This window comes from Melanotaenia boesemani, chromosome 1, assembly GCF_017639745.1.
Source record: "Melanotaenia boesemani isolate fMelBoe1 chromosome 1, fMelBoe1.pri, whole genome shotgun sequence".
NCBI classification, from domain to species: domain Eukaryota; kingdom Metazoa; phylum Chordata; class Actinopteri; order Atheriniformes; family Melanotaeniidae; genus Melanotaenia; species Melanotaenia boesemani.
Window position 1 is genome coordinate 32,086,315 of NC_055682.1, and position 20,015 is coordinate 32,106,329.

The 20,015-nt window shown below is 42.4% G+C and overlaps 1 protein-coding gene across 5 annotated transcripts in view; it reads right to left on the reverse strand.

The window, feature by feature from the left end:
* Positions 1-1,456: 1,456 nt before the first annotated feature.
* The window catches only part of nkd1 (NKD inhibitor of WNT signaling pathway 1), a 44,087-nt gene continuing 25,528 nt past the window's right edge, over positions 1,457-20,015 (reverse strand). For 2 of the 5 annotated variants that reach the window (XM_041972057.1, XM_041971977.1), the window contains 7 exons: positions 14,208-14,265; positions 9,924-10,027; positions 9,693-9,788; positions 7,586-7,733; positions 6,635-6,716; positions 6,339-6,466; positions 1,457-5,540 (listed from right to left, as the gene is read on the reverse strand). In XM_041972057.1, the coding sequence (XP_041827991.1) occupies positions 5,011-5,540; positions 6,339-6,466; positions 6,635-6,716; positions 7,586-7,733; positions 9,693-9,788; positions 9,924-10,027; positions 14,208-14,265 (1,146 nt within the window). In that variant the 3' untranslated portion in view covers positions 1,457-5,010. Of the gene's footprint in view, positions 5,541-6,338; positions 6,527-6,634; positions 6,717-7,585; positions 7,734-9,692; positions 9,789-9,923; positions 10,028-14,207; positions 14,266-20,015 lie in introns of all 5 variants that reach the window. The other 3 variants (XM_041971891.1, XM_041971789.1, XR_006008673.1) reach the window with 2 other exon arrangements.

Consider the following 20,015-nt stretch of genomic DNA (forward strand, 5'->3'; position numbering starts at 1 on the left):
CTCCACTATTGGAATCAAATGGAACTCTGTGATCTGCATGGTATTTTCCATTGTCGTTTTTCTTCTTTGTCTTTAAAATTATTTGGTGTGTTTGTACAGCAAGTCTTCTGAAAAGTAAAACGTTGGTACAATCCCTGGGAGTATATTATGCTCTGGAGATATCCTGCGTCACAGGATCCTTTAATCCTTTATTGCGTCACATTTCGAACATCCCGTTCTGTTCACTGCTCGCGAGATGAAGAGTTCTTAACGAACTCACTCAAGGGCCGTTTTTTTTTTTTTTTTTTTAAACAGGTGATTTCCTCGCAATCACTCTTAGTGCCATTCTTTTCCTTTTTATTATTCTTTGGCAACTTAGAACATTTTTACTTAATCGATTTATAATGAAAGACATTTCAGATGAGAAATCTCCACCTTGTGACTAAACGTTTTGATTCTTTGGCTGCTCAAAAACACCACCTGCTGATTAACAGAAAGCAGCAATTATTGTTTCAAAATGATGAGATCTTAAAACTATAATAGTCATTAAATTACTTGTGAAATTTTTCTTGTTAGTTTTTACAACTTTGTTCCACGATTAGTCCATCTCTGTTTGACTTCCACTTTCTGAACATTGTAGGGGGGGGGGCATTCAACTAACTATTAAAGAGTAATTAAATTAATGAAGAATAATAATTTTTGCAGATGGTCCTGAAAATATGATCACTGATACATGCACTATGTGTCATTAGTCCACTTAAATAACATAATGAGTACAGAAGTCAGTTAGTTTATAAGTTCATATTTTTAATAAAAGGGTATTTTCCCTTGGCACAGATCTGCTATCCAATAAATAAAGCAAATAATCAAATACAATCTAATAGGCGAATCTTTGTTTACATCTTTTTGCGCATGCGCGTGTGGTTGGGTGGCAAGAAGACCTGTTGAGATGGCGGAACCTGCTAGCATAAACAAGAAAGTAAGCGGGCGAAATCCAAATTATATAAGTACGCTAAGCTCCGAAGACCAGAGGAGTTTTAGAGAGAAACTAAAAATTTGTGTTGCAGACAAAATCGAACAAATACAAAGCCCATATGAAGTCTGGGATGACGAAAAATACTGGTCTGACTCACCTGCATCTTGGCCACAGATGTGCTGGGGAGATATTTATTCTTATTTAGTTGAAAGCCCTGGACCCTTCACCCACGAGAAGTTAAAAGCTTTTAAAAGCCTCGAAGCTTATAACTATTTTGTTTCAAGAAAGGTTGGGCCAATCTTTTCGGTGAAACAAAAATCAGTGGTCGTGCTCAAAGCGGAGGTCAGACCCGGCCAAGCAGAGTCACAGCGTGATTCGCATCTTCCGTGGGTGATCGCCCAAGAAAACGGTGAAATAATCACATGTCACTGCGACTGCAAAGCCGGGTAAGGCTTTATTTATCAGTGCCTTTGAATTTTTCATTTTAAATCTAATGACTGTTTTTTCAATTTTATTGGTCCTGTTAACTATAATTTAAATGGCGTTTGGTCTATCGTGAAAAACGATCATAACATCTTACAAAATTTTTCTTTCAAATCCAGTCTAGGAGAAACATGCAGTCATGTAGCAGCTTTAATGTTTAAAGTAGAAACAGCGGTCAGGATAGGACTTTCAACAGCTGCGTGTACCAGTGAGGCTTGCAGGTATGCAGCTTCTTGCCACCCAATACCGTGATGCAATGCGGCAAAAGGTAAACACTGACGTCACGAAAGATTCGCCTATACAAAAACTAAACAAAGTCATGAAAAAGGAACATTAAGAGGAAGTGGGATGGCTGAACAGAGAACAAGGGTTAAAAAAAGTTTACAACAGCGAGTGAACGCATGTCTGTGTAAGCGGAGAGACACATTATTATTCCCCCGTGCTGAGTGGGACCAGCCTGGCAAAAGCCAGGTACAAGAACTTTTTTTAAATCCTAAAAGAGACATTCTTTCTACATGATGTTGCTTCAGTTTTTCTGTAGTCCACAATATATTGTACATGTGACACACAGACCTGACAAAGAAAGTGGTGTTTTAAATATTGTGATAGAGTTGATGGGCAATTCTTAATAAAAGTTTAAAATAGTTATTTTAAAGCAGTTTGAGTGACATGACTCAAAAATTGCCAGAAGCATTACTGATTTGAAATAAAATGTTGCACTCATGCACATGTATTAACCTGACAAACAGATGACAACAGAGGAAAGAAAAATCCTGGTTGACTTTGACTGATACTGAGTTAAACAAAGAGACAACAAATCTGAAAGAGAATTTTTCTTCTACACAAAAAAACAGATCTCTACCTGTAGGGTGGCAGAAAGGATAATGACAGCACTGACTTGGAGAATGAGGGTTAGAAAAAGAGTTTTTATAAAAATGTGTGAAAAAAATGAACTGCTTTGCTAACCCTAACAAATGCTGTTGAGGTGCCCTTTGTCAAATTTAATGTGAGGGGTGTTCAGGTGAGCCTATAAATATAGCAGGGCGATAAGATCCAATATGGAGTTGTCTGTGTTAAGTAAAGCTCTTTTGGGAGAACAAGAATTTGCAAACTGCCACCTGACCTTAGGTCTGACTCAACCAAATTCTTTGCTGTGTCAAATCAGACCACCCTGCAGGACAAAAAGTTACCCACTTGCAGTCTGTTAACACAACAAGACGACAACCTCCACATTGTTTATATTTTAAGACTTCAGATGAGGTAAAACGACTGACCAAGAAGTCACAATAATAAGCACTTCAGTAGCAGGAAAATGTTGTACAGCAAAGATCTTGGGAGGTGAGGAAGCCAGGGCTTGGGACGCAGCTGTGATTGGGTCCACTAGGTCTGGTGAGATGACCAGTCTCACTGGTGCCTTTGCTAAAGGACCTGCAGCTGTGAGAAGACAAGACTGGCATGCACTGCATTCCTGATCATCACAAACATGCCCAACAGTGCAGCATGACGCGCATGATGTAGTTTGAACAATTCTGGGCCCTGGGATCTGGTTTGCACAATTCACATGATGACGGCGCCCTTTCCCTGTCATGGCTGCCCTTGAGCTGGACACTTAAACCCTCACAGAAACCTGGAACAGCACAAGAGCAGTTTTTTGTCAATGTGACACCGTGAGGTGCTGAAAGTGAACATGTGAGCTTACCAATGCTTTCTGATTATTCCACTGCTTTTGACAGGTCACAAGTAACCCGGGTGACAGTGAAGTGTGCTTGGGGACAGGATGACCAGACAGTCTCTGGTGCTGGCAGGACAGCAGCAGTGAGTTATGGGTGTAGTGGAGACTGTGGGCCGAGCTCAGTGTTATCCAGCACCAGAGGAATGAGACAGCTGAAAGAACCCTCGCCCCTCCGCATCACAAACTGAGCCTTGCTGGCTGAGCGCTGAGGCCACATGGCGGCACGCTGAAAGACCTGCTGACAGCTGGGGGACAGGAGGATGCCATGGAAACAGGGAGCAGCTGTGTGACCATGGGCCAGGGTGACTAAGCTGCTGCAACTCATGGAGAACATTAACATGAGAGTTCAAAGAGATCACTGCAGAACAGTGCTTATTCTGCATATTTCCTGCATTAAAAAGGAAAACAAAAACAGTCTACTGAAATGGCTAACTCCATCTTTGATGAATAAATACACCAGCTTCTAATTGTCCAAATGTAAAGTAAGAGGGTTTATATTTATGCAAATTTTTGAAAAGGCCTGAACCACAAGAGGCGCACTCTATTGCTCCGCTGTTATTATCCCACTAACTCCAGTTTTGTCACCAATAGGAGCAACAGCAGCTTTAGCGGGTATATTTTTCAAATTAGCCTTTTGTTTTTGTTACTGCAGTTTTCTGCTACTGCTTAACTGTGATGAAGCCACTAAGTAGCACTGTTGAAAGCTGGGATTGTAGTCATTCAGTCATACATAATTAAAGTTAGAAGAAAAAGTTTAAACAGAGAATAAAAGAGGGTATAGGTCAGGGTCACTTACAGAAACATACATTTCTAGTGAAGCTCCTAGAGGTCTGAATAAAAATGCAGCTGAGAAGAAAATCAAACATGATGGCTTCTGATAGCGAAAACAAAGATATCACGTTATCAATAAAGCCCATAAAACTGATAACATTATATACCTTATGTACAGCACATGTTAGTTAATAAATGTAAGATTTCCACATTTCAAAACTCAAAACTAAGCCACGATTTCTCTTCTTTAAAAAAAAATAAACTGCTGAATGCTTAATTAAAGTCGCCATTACATCAACAATTAGGCTGAAATTAGAGGTAGCAGCAGATTTGGGATTTATCATAACATTTCAACATTTTCCTTCCCATTTTTGCGTACAGGGTATCACATGCTTAAATCTTAAATTTCATCTTTAAAAAACCTCACCTGACAGTCAGTTTTAAATACTCACTCATCCACGAGTGCACTTCAAGTGGTTTTCAACAGACACCAGTGTCGTGACACTCAGAAACACACACACAAACACACGTTCTTGCAACATTCACACATTGACACAACAATTTGGACAAATCCACAATACATCCTGCTCTCCTATCACTTATATTCCTTCATATATTTCCTTCTTGATATCAGTCCTTCTTCCTCTTGTCCCTCCTTTTCCTTTGACTTAGTGGTCTGGGAAAGGTTGTGGTGCTGGTTTGGTGGTGTAAAGTTCATCAGGTAGAGAATCACAGAGCCGGGAGGCTGGAAAACGGCTAGGCTTTTTGTAAAACCGGTCCCTCTGTGCCTCCACTGGAGCCTCGCTGTGGTCCTCATCCCTGTACCGCTGCACTGTGGCCCTGAATCTCTGTCCTGCTGCTTACACATGCTTTTGTATGCCTGACCAAGCTCTATAACACTGATTAAAAACATTTCAACACTGGGACATGTCCAGTGTCCACTTCCGTGCCCCTGCAGGCCGAACCACACAGTGTTTAAGAAGGAAACTCTGCAGTCAGTGTCTTGCTGGCCTGGTTGGGGTTTTGTGGGGCTTTCAGCGTACTGAGCTGTCCCAGGCAGGGTTGAAATTCAAGACTGGTAAAAGTGGTGGTAGTGGTGATGGTGTTCATGGTGATGGTGATGCTCATGACGCTGCACCACTTGTGCAAGTCCCCCCTCATAGAGCAGCACGCTGGGGAGGTCTCTCACCTGTTCTTTCTCCACCACTGGTCCTGGAGATGCAAGAGCGCTTAAAGCCCGATAGCGGCTATCCTTGGAGCGCTGTTTGTGCTTGCGGTAAGGGGCTGTGGACTGATGAGGGGGTGTCTGGCTGGGTAGTGCTGGGGGTGGGGGCACGCCTCGGCTCCTCATCACCCTGCCGCTGTTCTGCGCTTGTGGTGTGCGGCTGTGGGTTTTCGGCGAGCGGATGGCATGTCTACCTGAGTCTTGGCCTCTCGGCCGGGCTGGGTGGAGGCTATCTGAAACAGCAGTGTCCACTACTGTCTGCAAACGGCGGTGGTGGGAGTGGGAATGGCCATTTTCTGGCTCATGAGAGCGAGAACGACCCTGGTTGGATGAACGGATCTGAGCCTCTGCTTTAGTTGGTTCTGCAGAAGGTGCTGTCAGAAAGAGAGGGACGATGAAAATTATTTAAGACAAATGCAAGCAAACTAATTGTCAACAATGTTACCGTTTTTTAGATGAGCACTCAAAACACGTGAAAAACACACTGCCCATCAAAATAAAAAGTCATACATTATAATTTATCATTACAATATCAAATCTTTTAGATTTGATAATGGCGCACATTCATTTATAGCATGATTTTGATAAACTTCTGCAATGTCAACATTTATTTTGGCACATCCCAAAGAATCTCAGTGGAGTTAAGATCAGGACTCTGGTGGCCAATCCATATGGGAAAATTATGATTATTATAATTATTATTATTATTATTAAAAGGCTAATAAACCCTGGCATCCAGATTACAATACAAACAGCACTCTCCTGAAGTTCTACTTTCTAGCGTCTTCATTTCCCAATGTCTCCCCTTTCAGATAACCTTTAACACAACATGACAGAGGAGATCTGTGTTAGCACTTTCCAACCAAAACCAACATTAAAATACTCACATGTCACCACTGACCAGAAGATCAAGGCTGCAGCTTATTAGGCCTAATATTTCACTTCACAGCAGCCGTTCTGTTGATGGGGTCTAGCCTTGAACACATGATGTATTGTGCTTGCCTGAGCCCAGATGTTTGTACTGGCAAGGAAATGCAGTGGGCTGGTAGTTCCACCTAATGGCTCTAAACAGGTGCTGCAATAATGAGGGACCCTGGATGCAGCTTCAAAGGGCCACAGTCTGCCCTCCTCCCTCCCCTCTATCCACCACCGCCTGGCTCCGGTCCACTCACCAGCTCCAAAGCGGGAAGTGTAGTTTTCAATGCCTGCCAGGTCCAAGTAGTGGTTCCTGCGTTCCAGGTTCTCATCCACACAGTGGCGCTGGCAGCCAGGCTGGGTGTGGTGGTCACTGTGGTGGCGCCTGTGGACACGAGCGGCACCTCTCATTAGGTCGCAGTTTGGAGAAAGTAAACTAGTGTTGCTTGAGATCGGGCAGAGGAAGAGGAATTGTTAAAAAGTGGATGTTAAAATCAGAAGTTTGCTTTCAAAACAAAAAAAGATAGGAAGTGAACGGGGAAGCTAAGTTTACCTGAGGAGTGCACGAGACTTCTTGTCTGTACTCTTGGGGTCTTCGATGCACTTGTCATTTTTCTCTCGGGGGTGTGGCATATCTGCATGAGTGTGAAAGACAGTAGGCCATTATAACAGAGCGCAACACAGAGCAGCCACACACACAACAACAGTCACACAAGGCCCAGAAGAAAGCAACCTTTGTTTTAGGGTTTCACTTTGAAGATCTATAGACAAGAAAAAAACAACAGTGCTTCATTTATTCTATTTTCAACTCCCAGCCTCTTATAAGACATGGAATAAAATAAAAAAAAAAAAACATGCAGACTTTAGAAATAGTTTATTAAGGATGTGAGATCTGATGCGGTTTGAAATTAGCATGAAGGCAATGTTTTCAAAGCCTGCTGACTAAATCTCCACAGATATTTATAGCTTAAACAAAAGGACACAAACATACAAGAATATATACTTTTAAAAAATATTTTTCCCAGACAACTTGTTTACCAAGTCATCAGTGGGAAAAGTTAAGTTGCTATATTTTCCCAGCAGCTCTGAAAAAGTGAGGGGGGGGGGGGGGGGGGGGGGGGGGGGGGGGGCGACAAAAAGAAGAAGGAGAAGAGGGGAAAAAAGAGAATGTTGGAGAAAAGGAAAATGGCTGTGGTTATCAAAAGGGCTCGGCACATCTCATAAGGTTTCTTTTAGAATATTTAAAGATACTGAGAAAAAGGGTCAGGGGGGGCCTCTCTTCGCTCTGACACCCCCCTCATCATTAAAACTGAACCCTATTGAGTGGGAGAGATAGAGCGATGCCGAGACTACATAAAACAAAGCTGACAGGCCTGAAGCAGCCACTTTTCTGCGTGATAACAAACATATCCCTGAGGTGGCTGACAGCAGGCGACGCATGGGGAAGCTCACAGTACCCCCTCTTCTCCGCCACTGCTGCATGCTGTGCTGATGTGAGCTTTACCTGCTGCACCCTGCGTACAACTCCTCCACCGCTGGCTGGAGTCAGGAGCCACAGACAGCTTGACCCTCAGCGTCTTGCTGCTTCCGGGAGAATGGTTGACCGAGGCATCTACAACCTCGTAGATGGTGTGGAGCAGGCTGGTGATGTCCTGCAGGGGAGCGATGATGTTAAAGATGACACAAGGAAAAATAAGGAAATTCAAAAGTCAAAGCCAATAAAAAAACACAACCCTTGTAGTTTGTTTGAGAAAATATCTCATCGACTGAGTGGTTCGGATTTCTACATCACGCTTCCAGCTCAATTATCCCATACAATTATCCAGCCTCCCCATCTTTATCTCCATTCAACTCGATGGTCAAAATGTGCAACATTCACTGTATCTCCGGAGTGGAAAGACTTTGGAATTGCTGTTTGCTTTGCTTTGAAAATTAATTTAAAAAACCTGGAGGACTGTTACAATCTGAAGAGATTTTGCATAACAAATGAATCAGGACCATTGTCAGACAGTGGTACTGGAGGATGAAATTGCTGGCTTATTATATCTTTTTCAGTCTGGTGTTTGGCAGTCTAAACTCTGTCTTCTGTGTGTGATACCATTAGCTGTCAGGCCAGACACTTGTAGTAACCATGTGTTTTAAGAGGTAATCAGTACTAACTGATATCAGACTCAGCAGTAGAGAGCAGTGGAGTGAGTGGGTAACTCCAAGCTAAACCAGATAAACATGACAGATCACAGAGGTCTGTTCTCATTATTTCACTCTGTGAAACTTGGGAGGAACTTTAAGCACTGTGTATCAAAACCATGCACAATAAACAAGAAAACTTATATGACAAAAATGAACAATGAGACCTTTTAGCTCTCCAAGTGAAGTGAGGATCAGAGAGAAGACAAGTTATGACTTTAATTTGCAAATGTCTCTTCAGTGGCTAAAATGACATCAGTGCACGCCTTTATATGTGTGTGTGTGTGTGTGTGTACAGGCATGTAAATTTTAAACCGTACTGAGTCATAAAGCTTAGATTTGTAATAACAAAAACTTAAATTTTAAAGCAAGGGAAGACGTTAAAAACAAGTGCTCTCCAAGAAACAAAAAGTATAAAACTAAGGGAAAGAAAACAGTGTAGAAAGTTAAAAGATGTCAGCATCAGAATGAGGTAAGCAGCTATGTTTAGACTTCTTTATTTGCACAAGAAATAGTGTTGTTTCTTGTAAGTGTTTCCACCTAGTAAGATAACGCAGGAACTTATATATATATTTTTGTTTTATATTAGGAAGCAGCACTGCTTTGATGTTTAATTATAACAGAACTGCAGAGAATGAAGTTTTTGCCACATAAAATATCCAACAGTGTGATTTCTACTCAATGTACCACTCTGACTTATAAAAAGCACTATTATGAATTCTTCAGACTTGTTTCACACACTGGTCTCAGACATAAATGAACTGTTCAGAAATAAATAAAGAGAAATAATATCAAATCATCCTATGTCGTTTCAGTTTTCCTTCTCTTTTTTTGTGTGTGTGAAGGGATTAATAACAGAGTTGCAGAAGAAGAAAGCTTTTCCTTCCCCCCTCTAAGCCCCTGCTTGCCGTCTCATGAGCCATGGAGCCACAGGCTATGCCAAAAAACTGCACAGCCAGCCACACAGAGGACAGATCCAGTCTCTTTGCGATGTTTCAAGTTGTTCTCAAAAAAACAAAGGCTTTTCTGGATGTTCTCTCAGATCAGTACCAGGCAGACACAAACCACAAGGTGCCTCGCAGGAGCGGATACACAGACTGTGCTGGCTTTGGTTCTTAGGGAGCAAGGCTGAGTTAGAGGCTTCCCTAGTCCTTACTTTAATTGGATGTGCTGATAACTCAATAAGTGAGAGGGATGTGATTGAGCTTTTCCAAGTTAAGGGGAGGAATGTTGTTTTGAATAAGCTGTAGTCAGTTAAAAATATGTTTCTTTGATATTGTGGTATATGTATTAATATGGTTAAAGTGGAGCATTGGTAGATGTTTCCTGTCTGTTTATCATGTTTATTAATATCTATGGTCATTCATTAATCAGGGGTTATCTTTCCAGATTAAGCGGAGCTGATTTGAGCAGAAGATGATTACCTCTCTTGTAACTTTTCCGTTGTTGTCAAAATCGTAGAGGGTGAAAGTCCACTCCTGTCTGTTGTCCTCCTCTACAGACACAGCACACTCCAGTTCCTGAAACAGCACAGCACCAAATTCAGTTTCACACATTGTGAATGTGAGTGTGTGTGGGGGGGGCTGTCCTGCCATTGCCCCAGTTTCATTCAGAGGGGGGAAGTAATGAAGGTCCTGCTCTGTGTTGACACTCACTTCAAACTGGAGCTGTTTCTGTGGCCCTGCGGGAGATTGGCTGTCCCTCTCCTGCATCTTCTCCTCCACACAGCAGCTGTCTGTCTTCTCTGGAGGTAAAGCCACTGCAATGGCACACATGTACACAGACTTAAACACACATGCACAAAGATAAAAGAGAAAGCCTGAGGGTGGAAACGCCGGGTGCACTCATAACCTGAGGATACATCGTCGCCTTCTAGTGTTTCGTGTGAGCTCATGCTTCCGAGTTTGGCAGCTGAAATTAAGATGTGTTACACCTTCAGGTAAGTGCTCCCAGTAGTAAAGAAATTCAAACTTCTCACTTTTTCTCTGCCTGCTTGTATTGCAAAATCGTGGTTTTATATTCATATGATTGTAACTAGTAGTTTAGTATAGTTCCCAGGCAGCACAGCGTTTGATGGACTTTGCATTACTAATAAATACAAAAAATAACTAACTGCAAATCGGAAGTCATTACTTAAACTTTGCTGGGCTGCTCACATGCACTGAACTTGTGGTTTACAGTACTTATGATCACACTCAAAGCTGGTTGGTTCTCACAGTTCAAAGTTTTTATGTTGATCAGAGGAAGTAGATCCAAGGTACTGTGGAGTCAAGCTGAAACAAAAATCCAAAAATATGACTCTTCTGTCTTTTAAGGTGCACCTGTCATCACTGATAATACACTTGTTTTACTTCATTTTGGAGCCTGTCAATGAATATTTAATGTTAGGTAACAAGTTAAATATAAACATCAATCTTCTTGAAAAAGGGCTGAAACTGTGATCTCAGATTCTCCACTGGCAAAAGCGCACACATCCTAATGGTTTAAAGCTCTCAGCTCAGTGTTTTACACACGATAGAGGATGTCAGACATGAAACTGAATGACATAATATGCCTAAAACATGACAGAATTTGGCAATGGGTATGCAAATGTAAATGGTTGAATTAAAATTGCAAGTCAACATCAGAAGGTCTATAGTGGGGCCCCAGGTCCTCAGCTCCGGCTCAGTGCAGCAGAGCTCATCATTAGTACATATCATCTACATTTACGGAGCAGTCAGACAGTCCAAAGGGAGCACTCATCTGTCACATGAACTTTACCAGGTGACGTGACAGCCAGACTCACGTGTGCAGATTTTCTCTCATTCCACCACGCTGCAGCGTGTGCAGAGTTTACCACACAAGGCTCAACGAGGTGACAAAGTTTTAATGAAAGCTGTCAGAGCTTGACATTTTTCTAACCACAGATCACTGACCGGCATGGGTTTAGGAGCAAAGCCAAACATCACGGCACTACTGCAGGCATGTTTTTAAAGCCGAATGAAAAAGAAGAAGTCAACAAGAAAGTAAAGTGCTTCTCCTAGGTGACATTTTAAATCTATTTATTGATTTTAGTGATTGTGTTTTTCTTTTTTTGTTTTATTTATTTAGTGTGTTAAGGTTTTTATGGCGTGCATGAGCAGCTAGTTTTGGGATTAATAAAGTTTATTTTAAATTTAATGAATTGTGTGTGTGAACAGACAACTATACACAAAGTTTGCCTGTATTTCCACTGGTTATATGTATGCTATGGGAAACAATAACTAAAAATAAAAGCACACATTACTAATAATATCTTAATAATTAACATTGTATGAAGTAAATTTGTGAAGTAATATTTTAATTTTTCTGTTTGTTGCAAGGAATTGCTCCAACATGTCTGAGGTCACAGTTAAAGGTGGTGTATTTTTAGATTACTCTGTATTACACGGTTGCCCACCCTAGTGGACGGAAATAGCCCGACTGTCACTGTCTGCTTCAGTGTTTCAGTTTCACTGTTGGGCTTTGCAAATGCGATCCAGAGCTACCGGATGTCCTCCGGTGCTTTGAAATCCAGCACTTGTTTGAAACTTGAAGCCGCAGATACACGCAACATTTAACTGAGACTTGGAAAGGCGTACATGTCGCCTTCTTTACAAGCCCCTCTGAGTTCCAGTTAACCACTCACATTCTTGCTTCATCTTCCAGAAGCTTGATTTAGCCTTTTCCTCAGTCACTGCTTTGCTCAACCTTAACCTCGTCCACCCAATCCAATTACATTTCACGCCGGCTGCACACACCTATAAAGACACACAGACCACACCCCTCTCCCCGCCGTCTCCTGCTCCGCTGTCCCCCCGCCACACTTTGAAGTTCCATTCTCAAACCTTTTGGAAGAGGATCAGACCAGCTGTAAAACAGAATCACTAATTAATTAAGCCAAGTCAAATCTGACACACTGTTTGTTTGCTCGCCAACAGAGCAGACACAACAGCCCAATTTCTTTCCTCCTGATCCAACGCAGATCAAAGCAGACCTGTCTCATCCCTGGGCAGAGGAAAATGCCAGAAATGAAAGGCTTCATCCTAGGGAGCTTTTACCAACTTTTTGGAGAGGAGCAGCATTCGAGGTCCTGCTGTTTGATCATCTGAGGTTCTCAAAGGGAACATTGTGTGCGAGGGCAAATCTGTTCGGTAGCAGGCTCAATATGGTGGCGAGATACTTATCTCAGAGCTAATGAAATTCCAGGAGGAGTAACAGTAATCTGCTATCACCCCCCTCCCTCTCTGACCCCCTCCCCATCACAGACATAAGCCGTCTCTTTATGAGCGAAGCTGCCACGGGGGGGATTGGCTGCACATCAGATCCAAGGGGCAAGACGAGTGCAGCCGCGGCTGGCACCCTCTATGCCAGGCCCGTTCCAATAAGCCAACTGCACACGTGCAAGAATACATTTTCTGTACACACAGAAACACCAGCAGGTCGAGTTGCTACATACTGTGAGCAATCACAGCAAAATATTCAAATGATTGGGCTTACCCAAGATGGCTAAAACGGGATGGCAATTCTTTCTCTTCCATCATCACTGATGCAGTTAAATACTTTAAAACTGTTATTCTGTGACCTGAACTCTCTGGGTTGCTGATGTGTGATGAATTAATACGCTTGCAATTGAACCATGGACCTGATGAAGAAACCTTTCTTCTCTGGTTATCAAAAGGTTAAAAAGGCATCATAAAAAGCCAGTGCAAGCTACTCCTCTGATGTAAAGCATCCCTAGGACTCTTTCATCATTGCGCTCCTCTTCCTTTCTTTGCAGTTTTTGCAGTTAAGTTCTTTTTTTAATCCCACAAAACTTTTATTGGACGTGCTTCTTATACTTAGAAAAAAGAACTCTTTCAAGTGCACTGGTTGTTCTATTGCACCTGTTCTTGTTTTTGCACTCATTTTTAAAATAAACTTACTCCACTTTGTGCGATCACTAAACTGAACGCAGTTCATGCACATGTGATAATGAGTCCTAATCTGTAAGAAGAGGTGAACAATGTCTCAGTGTCAGATAAAATTTAAAACATAAAACAACTGAAATGTCAAAATTGTTCTGATTAAAAGATGCTAGTGTGCCACACAAAAAGATAAACTTCTTAAATTCAAGCTCCAACACAAATTTATCCCACTAAAATTCTGGTCCTGTGACAATTTATGGATCCAAACACCTACTTTTACTCGTGGTGCAATAAAGATGAAGAACAGTGTTTTTGAGAGGTCGGGAATATGTGCACATTATCTGCAGAATCTTTTATTTAAGCAAGAGATCTTGCACGTTTCCTGTTTATCATGTATGAACATAGCAACACACACTAATTAAAAACATCTGTCTTTAGGGGAGGACAAGTTTGGCACAGATTTGAGTTCAGCCTGATGACAACAAATCGCTTCTAACTCCATCTAATAGTCACATTACCTCACATCTATCGTATCTGTTAGGGTAAAGTAAAGCAGAACTTAGATATGTGATTTTTTATTTTTCTGTGCCTCCAATTTCTGGGCTGGTCTCATTCAAGTCTAAATATCTGCCTGCACCTCACGTCTAACTCTGTCTTTAGATGGGCGGGAGAGACTTTCTCCTCCCAGAGCTCTTAATCCAGGATCACATCACATCAGGGAAAAACATGTAGGGATGGAAGCACTTTGCAGAGCACACTGGGGAGGGGCAGATGAGAGACGAAGGAGGTGGAGGGGCAGGGAGGAGGGTAAGAAGGGGACCTCATCAGCACATAGCTGGGGCTTAGAGAATGGGTGTGGAGCAGGAGGGAACACATTAAAAACTGTATCAAAGAGCCACACAGGTATTGAAGTAGGCAATTCCATGCAGAGTTTATGCAGGTTTTCACTAGATCATGTAACTTCATAGGGGAAAAAGCACAAAACTAGTGAACAGAGATGGTTTTCTACATGACAACCAAGAGCAGAAGGCTTACCTTCTAAACGATAGTGTTCATCCCCAATCCCCTCAGCACAGGCATCAGTCATGGAGTCCTGCACAGAGAAGACAAGAAAAAAAAAGACATATTTTACTGTTTCCAGTCATATAAAAGAAGAAGCCTTTATATTTTTGTCACATAAAAGCAAAAATCTTTCACTGTTCATATCCAAGGCAAGGCTTTCCAACAGAGAATGACATGCCTGCATTTTAAATTACAGTTTTTATGTACCTACATACGAATAAAGTTTGACAACTGTCTGCTGAGCTTAAACAGTGGTGGAAAGTTTAAGAGGAAGGTAATTGCAGGACTGAGCACAAGACTGCAGTTAAACTTTAGGCTGTAAAAAAGCCTTTAAATCACTACAGATGGGTATGCAGGGAATTCTGGGAAAGCAGGTTGGCAGTATGACTATTTCAGTGGTGGATTGTCATTGCAGGGATACTCTGAGGGTCCTGTTTTTATCCTGGCCCTTTTCATGTGGGGACCCCTCTCCTAACAGCTCTGCCTGTCGGTGCATACCACAGAGACTGGAGGGACATGCAATCCTCGAGCTTTGCTGTGGAAAATTTCTGGCTCAGGTATCCATGTGGCATTACATTCATTTGGCTGAAAAACCATTACTCACAGGTTGACAAACACATAAACACACATATGGTGTGACATACTCATACAGGCAAAGACCTACCAGTGAGTTTTCCACTGCATGCAAACAGTCTCTCAGCCATCAAATCAAGTTTATTTGTTAAATGATGAGGATTTTTTCCAAAGGTAGATGAAGAAACTGAACATTTAGAGAGCAAGAAAGCTGATGAATGATGAGGTCCATGACATATAAAACAAATTAATACAAAATTGTTTATACTAAATTAATACAGATTTAACATTAGTCTGTTTGCACTGTCTTGTTTTGCTTCCGTAGATTTATTCTACTGGGCAGTTCTTAAAATAATAATAATAATAATAATAATAATAATAATAATAATAATAATAATAATATTATTATATCAACTAAATAAAAGTAAACCAAAGTCCAAACATTACTGCTGGACTGATAAGGATAACTGTACGGCAGATTTGTCTGTTTATTTTATTTTATTTATTAGCAGCTAATGCTGTGGAATCATTTGTGATCATCATTTATCTAACAATGATAATAAAAGACAAACAATTTGCAAAGATGGAAAATAACAGACTTATCACTGCTGATGACAAACCTTGATAAGTGACAGCTAACTACATAAACTGTGTTCTTGGATGTCTGTGTACAAAGCATGTGTATTTATTATATACATGCTGGTGTGTTTGTGGTGTGTATGTGTCAGAAGGGGTATTGCACGAAACCAAGATAAGGGATTAAGCCGGGATATGTTGGTTATCCTGGCTGAATTTAGCCCTAAGTCAGTTGCATGAAAGCAGCTCAAACTAAACCCGGCCAAGTTACTGTGGTGATTTATCCGCTGCAGCTAGCCTGCTCCAGACCAGGCTAACTGCCGGAAGATTAATCCTAGCGAGTCACCTGCATGTCCAACGTCAATTCTATGAGGAATTAATGTGTTTTACAGCATGTCCATGGTCTTCCTAAGTATGGCGCGTCATTTTAATCATCCAGTATTAAAATATTACATATACAGTCACTGTACATTTAATCGAAATCTGTTTGTAATCGCAACAGCCTTTTTATATGGATTCGAGTTGTAGTATTATTACTCAGGCCAAGTGTTATATTGCTATGCTAATGAAGACTGCTCGTCAAATTGCTGTCAGAGGTTTTATAAATATGTGTTTTATTGCATTAATTGAGATTACAAAACACAGCGGATGAGGTTTCAAAGGTGTATTCAAAGAAATCCGTGACAAGGGCAATGTAGAATATATAGGTCCAACTCCCCTTCACCTGTTCCCTCTTCATAATGACTTGCCCTTTTTCGGAGGATGTGCTGGACGAGGAAGTCCGCATCCTCAGAAGAGCATTCAGACGTGAACGAGTCTTCAGGGACAGCTCACATCCCCTGGCCTTTGGAGATGACTATGTCATTGAGAGATACAGATTTTCGGTTACTGGATTTCCAGGTCCAGTTTTCTGAGTGTCCGGCGTTTAATCTCAAGATCCAGCTCCATTCCTTGGAGCTTGCTCTTTTTGAGTCAGCTTTTAACATCTGCCAGCTCTATCTCTCTCTCTCTCTCTCTCCAGGTGCCCTGAATAAAGCGTTCTGACAGTTTGTGAAGTCTGTAAAGGAAATGTCAATTAGCACAGCAGGATTTGTGCATAATGTAGATGTACTTTAGCCAATACTCACAATGTTACCAGGCCGCTTAAGAGACTGTGCAGCATCCGGGTCCTGCTACACATTTTCTATTAGCACCACATCACTGACTTCATATCCTTCATGGAATAAATAAGCAGGCCAGTCCCATAAAATTGACATGCCTCAAGCCTTCTGGACTCCACTGACACAGTCTCCTCATCTGCAGACGTGCATTCTGCAGTTGCAGATGTGCCTTCCCCCTGCCGTATACATGCAGCGAAGAGGACTTGGATTAAGATTTCACAGAACATACCAAGCCTGTGATTTCGAGACACTGTACTAACCGGATCATCTTCTGGTGGCTCCAAAAGTGTAATTGTGTTCCCAGACACTGCAAGGTTATCCAAAGTCAGACACTATATTATATTTGATTGTGTTCCATGTGCAGTAGAATTGCAGTACGTGATGTACCTTGTATGAAGCGGACAGTTTCTGTGGCTGGGACAGAGTCAGTTATTGTCCCTCCCTGGATCCCCTCCATCACTGGCCTCCCTTTATTTAAATGGAGTGCCAGTTCCTCTGCTGGAGTCACATCCTGGCTTGGTGGGCCGCCCCCTGTGCCAGTTCTATAGGCCTTTTTTTTAACTGCTACAATCATACAGACATTGAACATGTCAGCAGACACCTCATCTATTCACCGCATTTGTTCCCGGTTATCTACTTTGGAGTCACTTACCAGCCTACAAAATGTTCTTATATTTAATTTTTTCTTGCTGCCAGGTCCTTTTATGGCCAGACAGGTTTGTCCTTTATGAAGGACAGAAAGATAAAATAGATAAAAACGTTACATGAGGAAAATAGATTAAATGACACATTGTGGATAATTGTTTGCACCTAATCATACTCTACATTTCCTGAGTAACATGCACCTGCTTGTCACTCTTAAAGTATACAACAGTTAGTGGATTTGAAAAGTAACTCCTGTAATTGTAGCCTAATTATGACAGTTCCATTGGAGCACTGTTTATTAATTGTACAGTTTTTGACTACTTACGCATTGAGCCGGTCGGCTATTGTCTGCCAAGGCTCTCGCGTTCTTTACTTATGGCATTGGTATTGCCTTTTTCCTTATAATATCCTTAACTTCGTCAGAGAACTCCGTCAGGAGCTGTTGTTCAGTGGCCATGACGTAGGACGCGCGACTTTTATCCATTTCCCCATCGGTGATTCTGTGAGCGATCGCGAGGTCTGCTTCAGTATGCTGTGCACACGCACTTATCCCAACTATCTTCACCTGGCTTAACCTAGCCGCACCTTCTCATCCTGGCTCAGCAAACGTGCAACCAATTAAGCCAGGATAGGCCGCGCAAGCTAGGTCAAGCTGGGCTTGCTTAATTATCCTGGATTTCTTATTCTGGTTTCGTGCAATACCCCTAGAGTGTGTTAAAGCGTAAGTGAATTGCCCTGTAATCCAGGGAGGTAAAAGTGCAGATGGTAGGTTCCTCCCTTTTTAAGTTTAACCCCTTTAAGTCCTCCAATTTTTGCCTAAAAACTGGCTTTTATGGACTAAAAACCAGTTGAGGAACTATTGTACTGGACCATTGCTGGTGTAACAGGAATGCTTTTGTTGCATTATCATCTGCTACTGGAATACAGTATGGCTTCAACGATCAATTCATTTGTGACTGGTCTGAAATAAATAGTAACTGAATCTATAGTTATGATTGTAGCCTTGAATGGTCTTTATCATTCACATCTAAAGAATGTTAGCTTTTCAATGGTGTATAACATACGTAGATACTTGGAAGGGAAACAAAGTTAAATACACTTTTATTTATCATGTACCACCATGAGATGTCTAGTACCAGTGGGTTAAACTGGTCACTGTGCAGTTTTGTGGGTGGCCTCAGCAAATTGATGGTCCTTAATTATCAAGCAGGAACCTGATTAAGTTGTTGGTTTTGTGCTGTGAGAAGGCCAACACACATTCACACAATGACATTTCCTTAAACTCTTATCAGAGGTCAACATGCAACATAGTTGCATCTTGCTGTGTGTGACAAGGAGGCATTGGTTACTATTGTTTGTAAAGCACCTTGTTGGTATCAGTGACCAGACTCCTAAACATGTAACTTCCCAAAACCTTTAATAAATTCACTCAAAGAAAATGATCAAATCTCAGATGCATCAAAAAGATGTTTTAAAATATTCTCAATTAATTAAGAAAAGTAGAAAATAAAGTTTACATTTTAAATGATAAAGAAACACTGAACACAAAAGAAATAAATCTGGAAATGAGAAAGTGATGCGCCCAAACAGTCTATGTAGTACAAACAAGATGGCTGAGCATCGTACCAACCTGCTGTACTCTGAGGTTGAACTGAAACATTTTGGAAACTTTACAAGTATGAAGAACTATGTTCTCTTTCATAATATTCCGCTCGATGTCTCACTATGGGATGCAAGCCTCTCTGCAGCCCACAGAAGCATTAATCTCATTACGCCAACCCTGATTGGCTGATGAACGTGTGAATGTATCCGTCCGCATCATGTAGTGCCATCTGCCTTAAATAGCTCATGCGGACGGACCAACTCATTCAAAAACCTCTTCTCACTCGGAGCATATCTCGCGTCCACGGCAGGCTAGCTTAACTGCTCACAGGCTGATCCTTCGGCTTCGGTCGCCGAGCGCTACCTAGCTTGGACTCTTGGCTCTTTGGTCACACCAGACCACAGTGCTTCCTTGCCCCTCCACGGTTCGGTCGCACTATCCTTGTCGCCCCACCACGGCGTCTCGAGCACCGAGTATTAGCACACCAGCTAATTTCTGGGTCTCCCCACAGTTAGCACACCAGCTAGCTGCCTCTACTCCCTGCCTGCACACCAACTCGCGAGGAATGGAGGCTAAAACCCCTCACACCAGAGGGCTCGGAGACTCTGGGGCTCGTCCCTGTCGTTGCGGGAACAAGATATCGAGCAGAGACCCACACCAGGTCTGCTCGAGTTGTCTGGGGCTGGAACATGCCCGACTGGCTATCAATGTTCCCGGTTCGTGTCAGCACTGCTCGGTGTTCACCACGAAGAGTCTCCGCAGACGGCTAGCCCGCCAGGTTAGCCTGTCTGGGCAGGACCCCTATCTCCCCTCCGCCGGTGCTGAGGTCGAAGAGGAGGAGAAGGGAGCTGCCGCGGTGGTGGTACGTAGCCGCGGATTCCCCGCCGGAGGAAGACGTCCTGGATTTGGACTACGGGGAAGACGAAGATGTCGCCTCAAACTTCCTCATTTCCGAGGATGAAGAGGAGGACGACGTCTTCATCACTCCTACCCATGCTGCACAGCATGCGGCCTCCGTTGCTTCTCGGGATGGAGACGAGAGTGGCACACCAGCTTCTCCCCTCCCCAGCTCGGACATACTCGACGTGTGTAAACGCGCGGCCGCCCGACTGGCCGTCCCCTGGCCCGCAGTCGTAGCTGAGACCACCAGATCCCGCTACGAAGGGAAGAGATTGCCCTTGGCCAAAAGTGCTACGAAGCAACTTCTCCCCGTCTTCCCAGAGC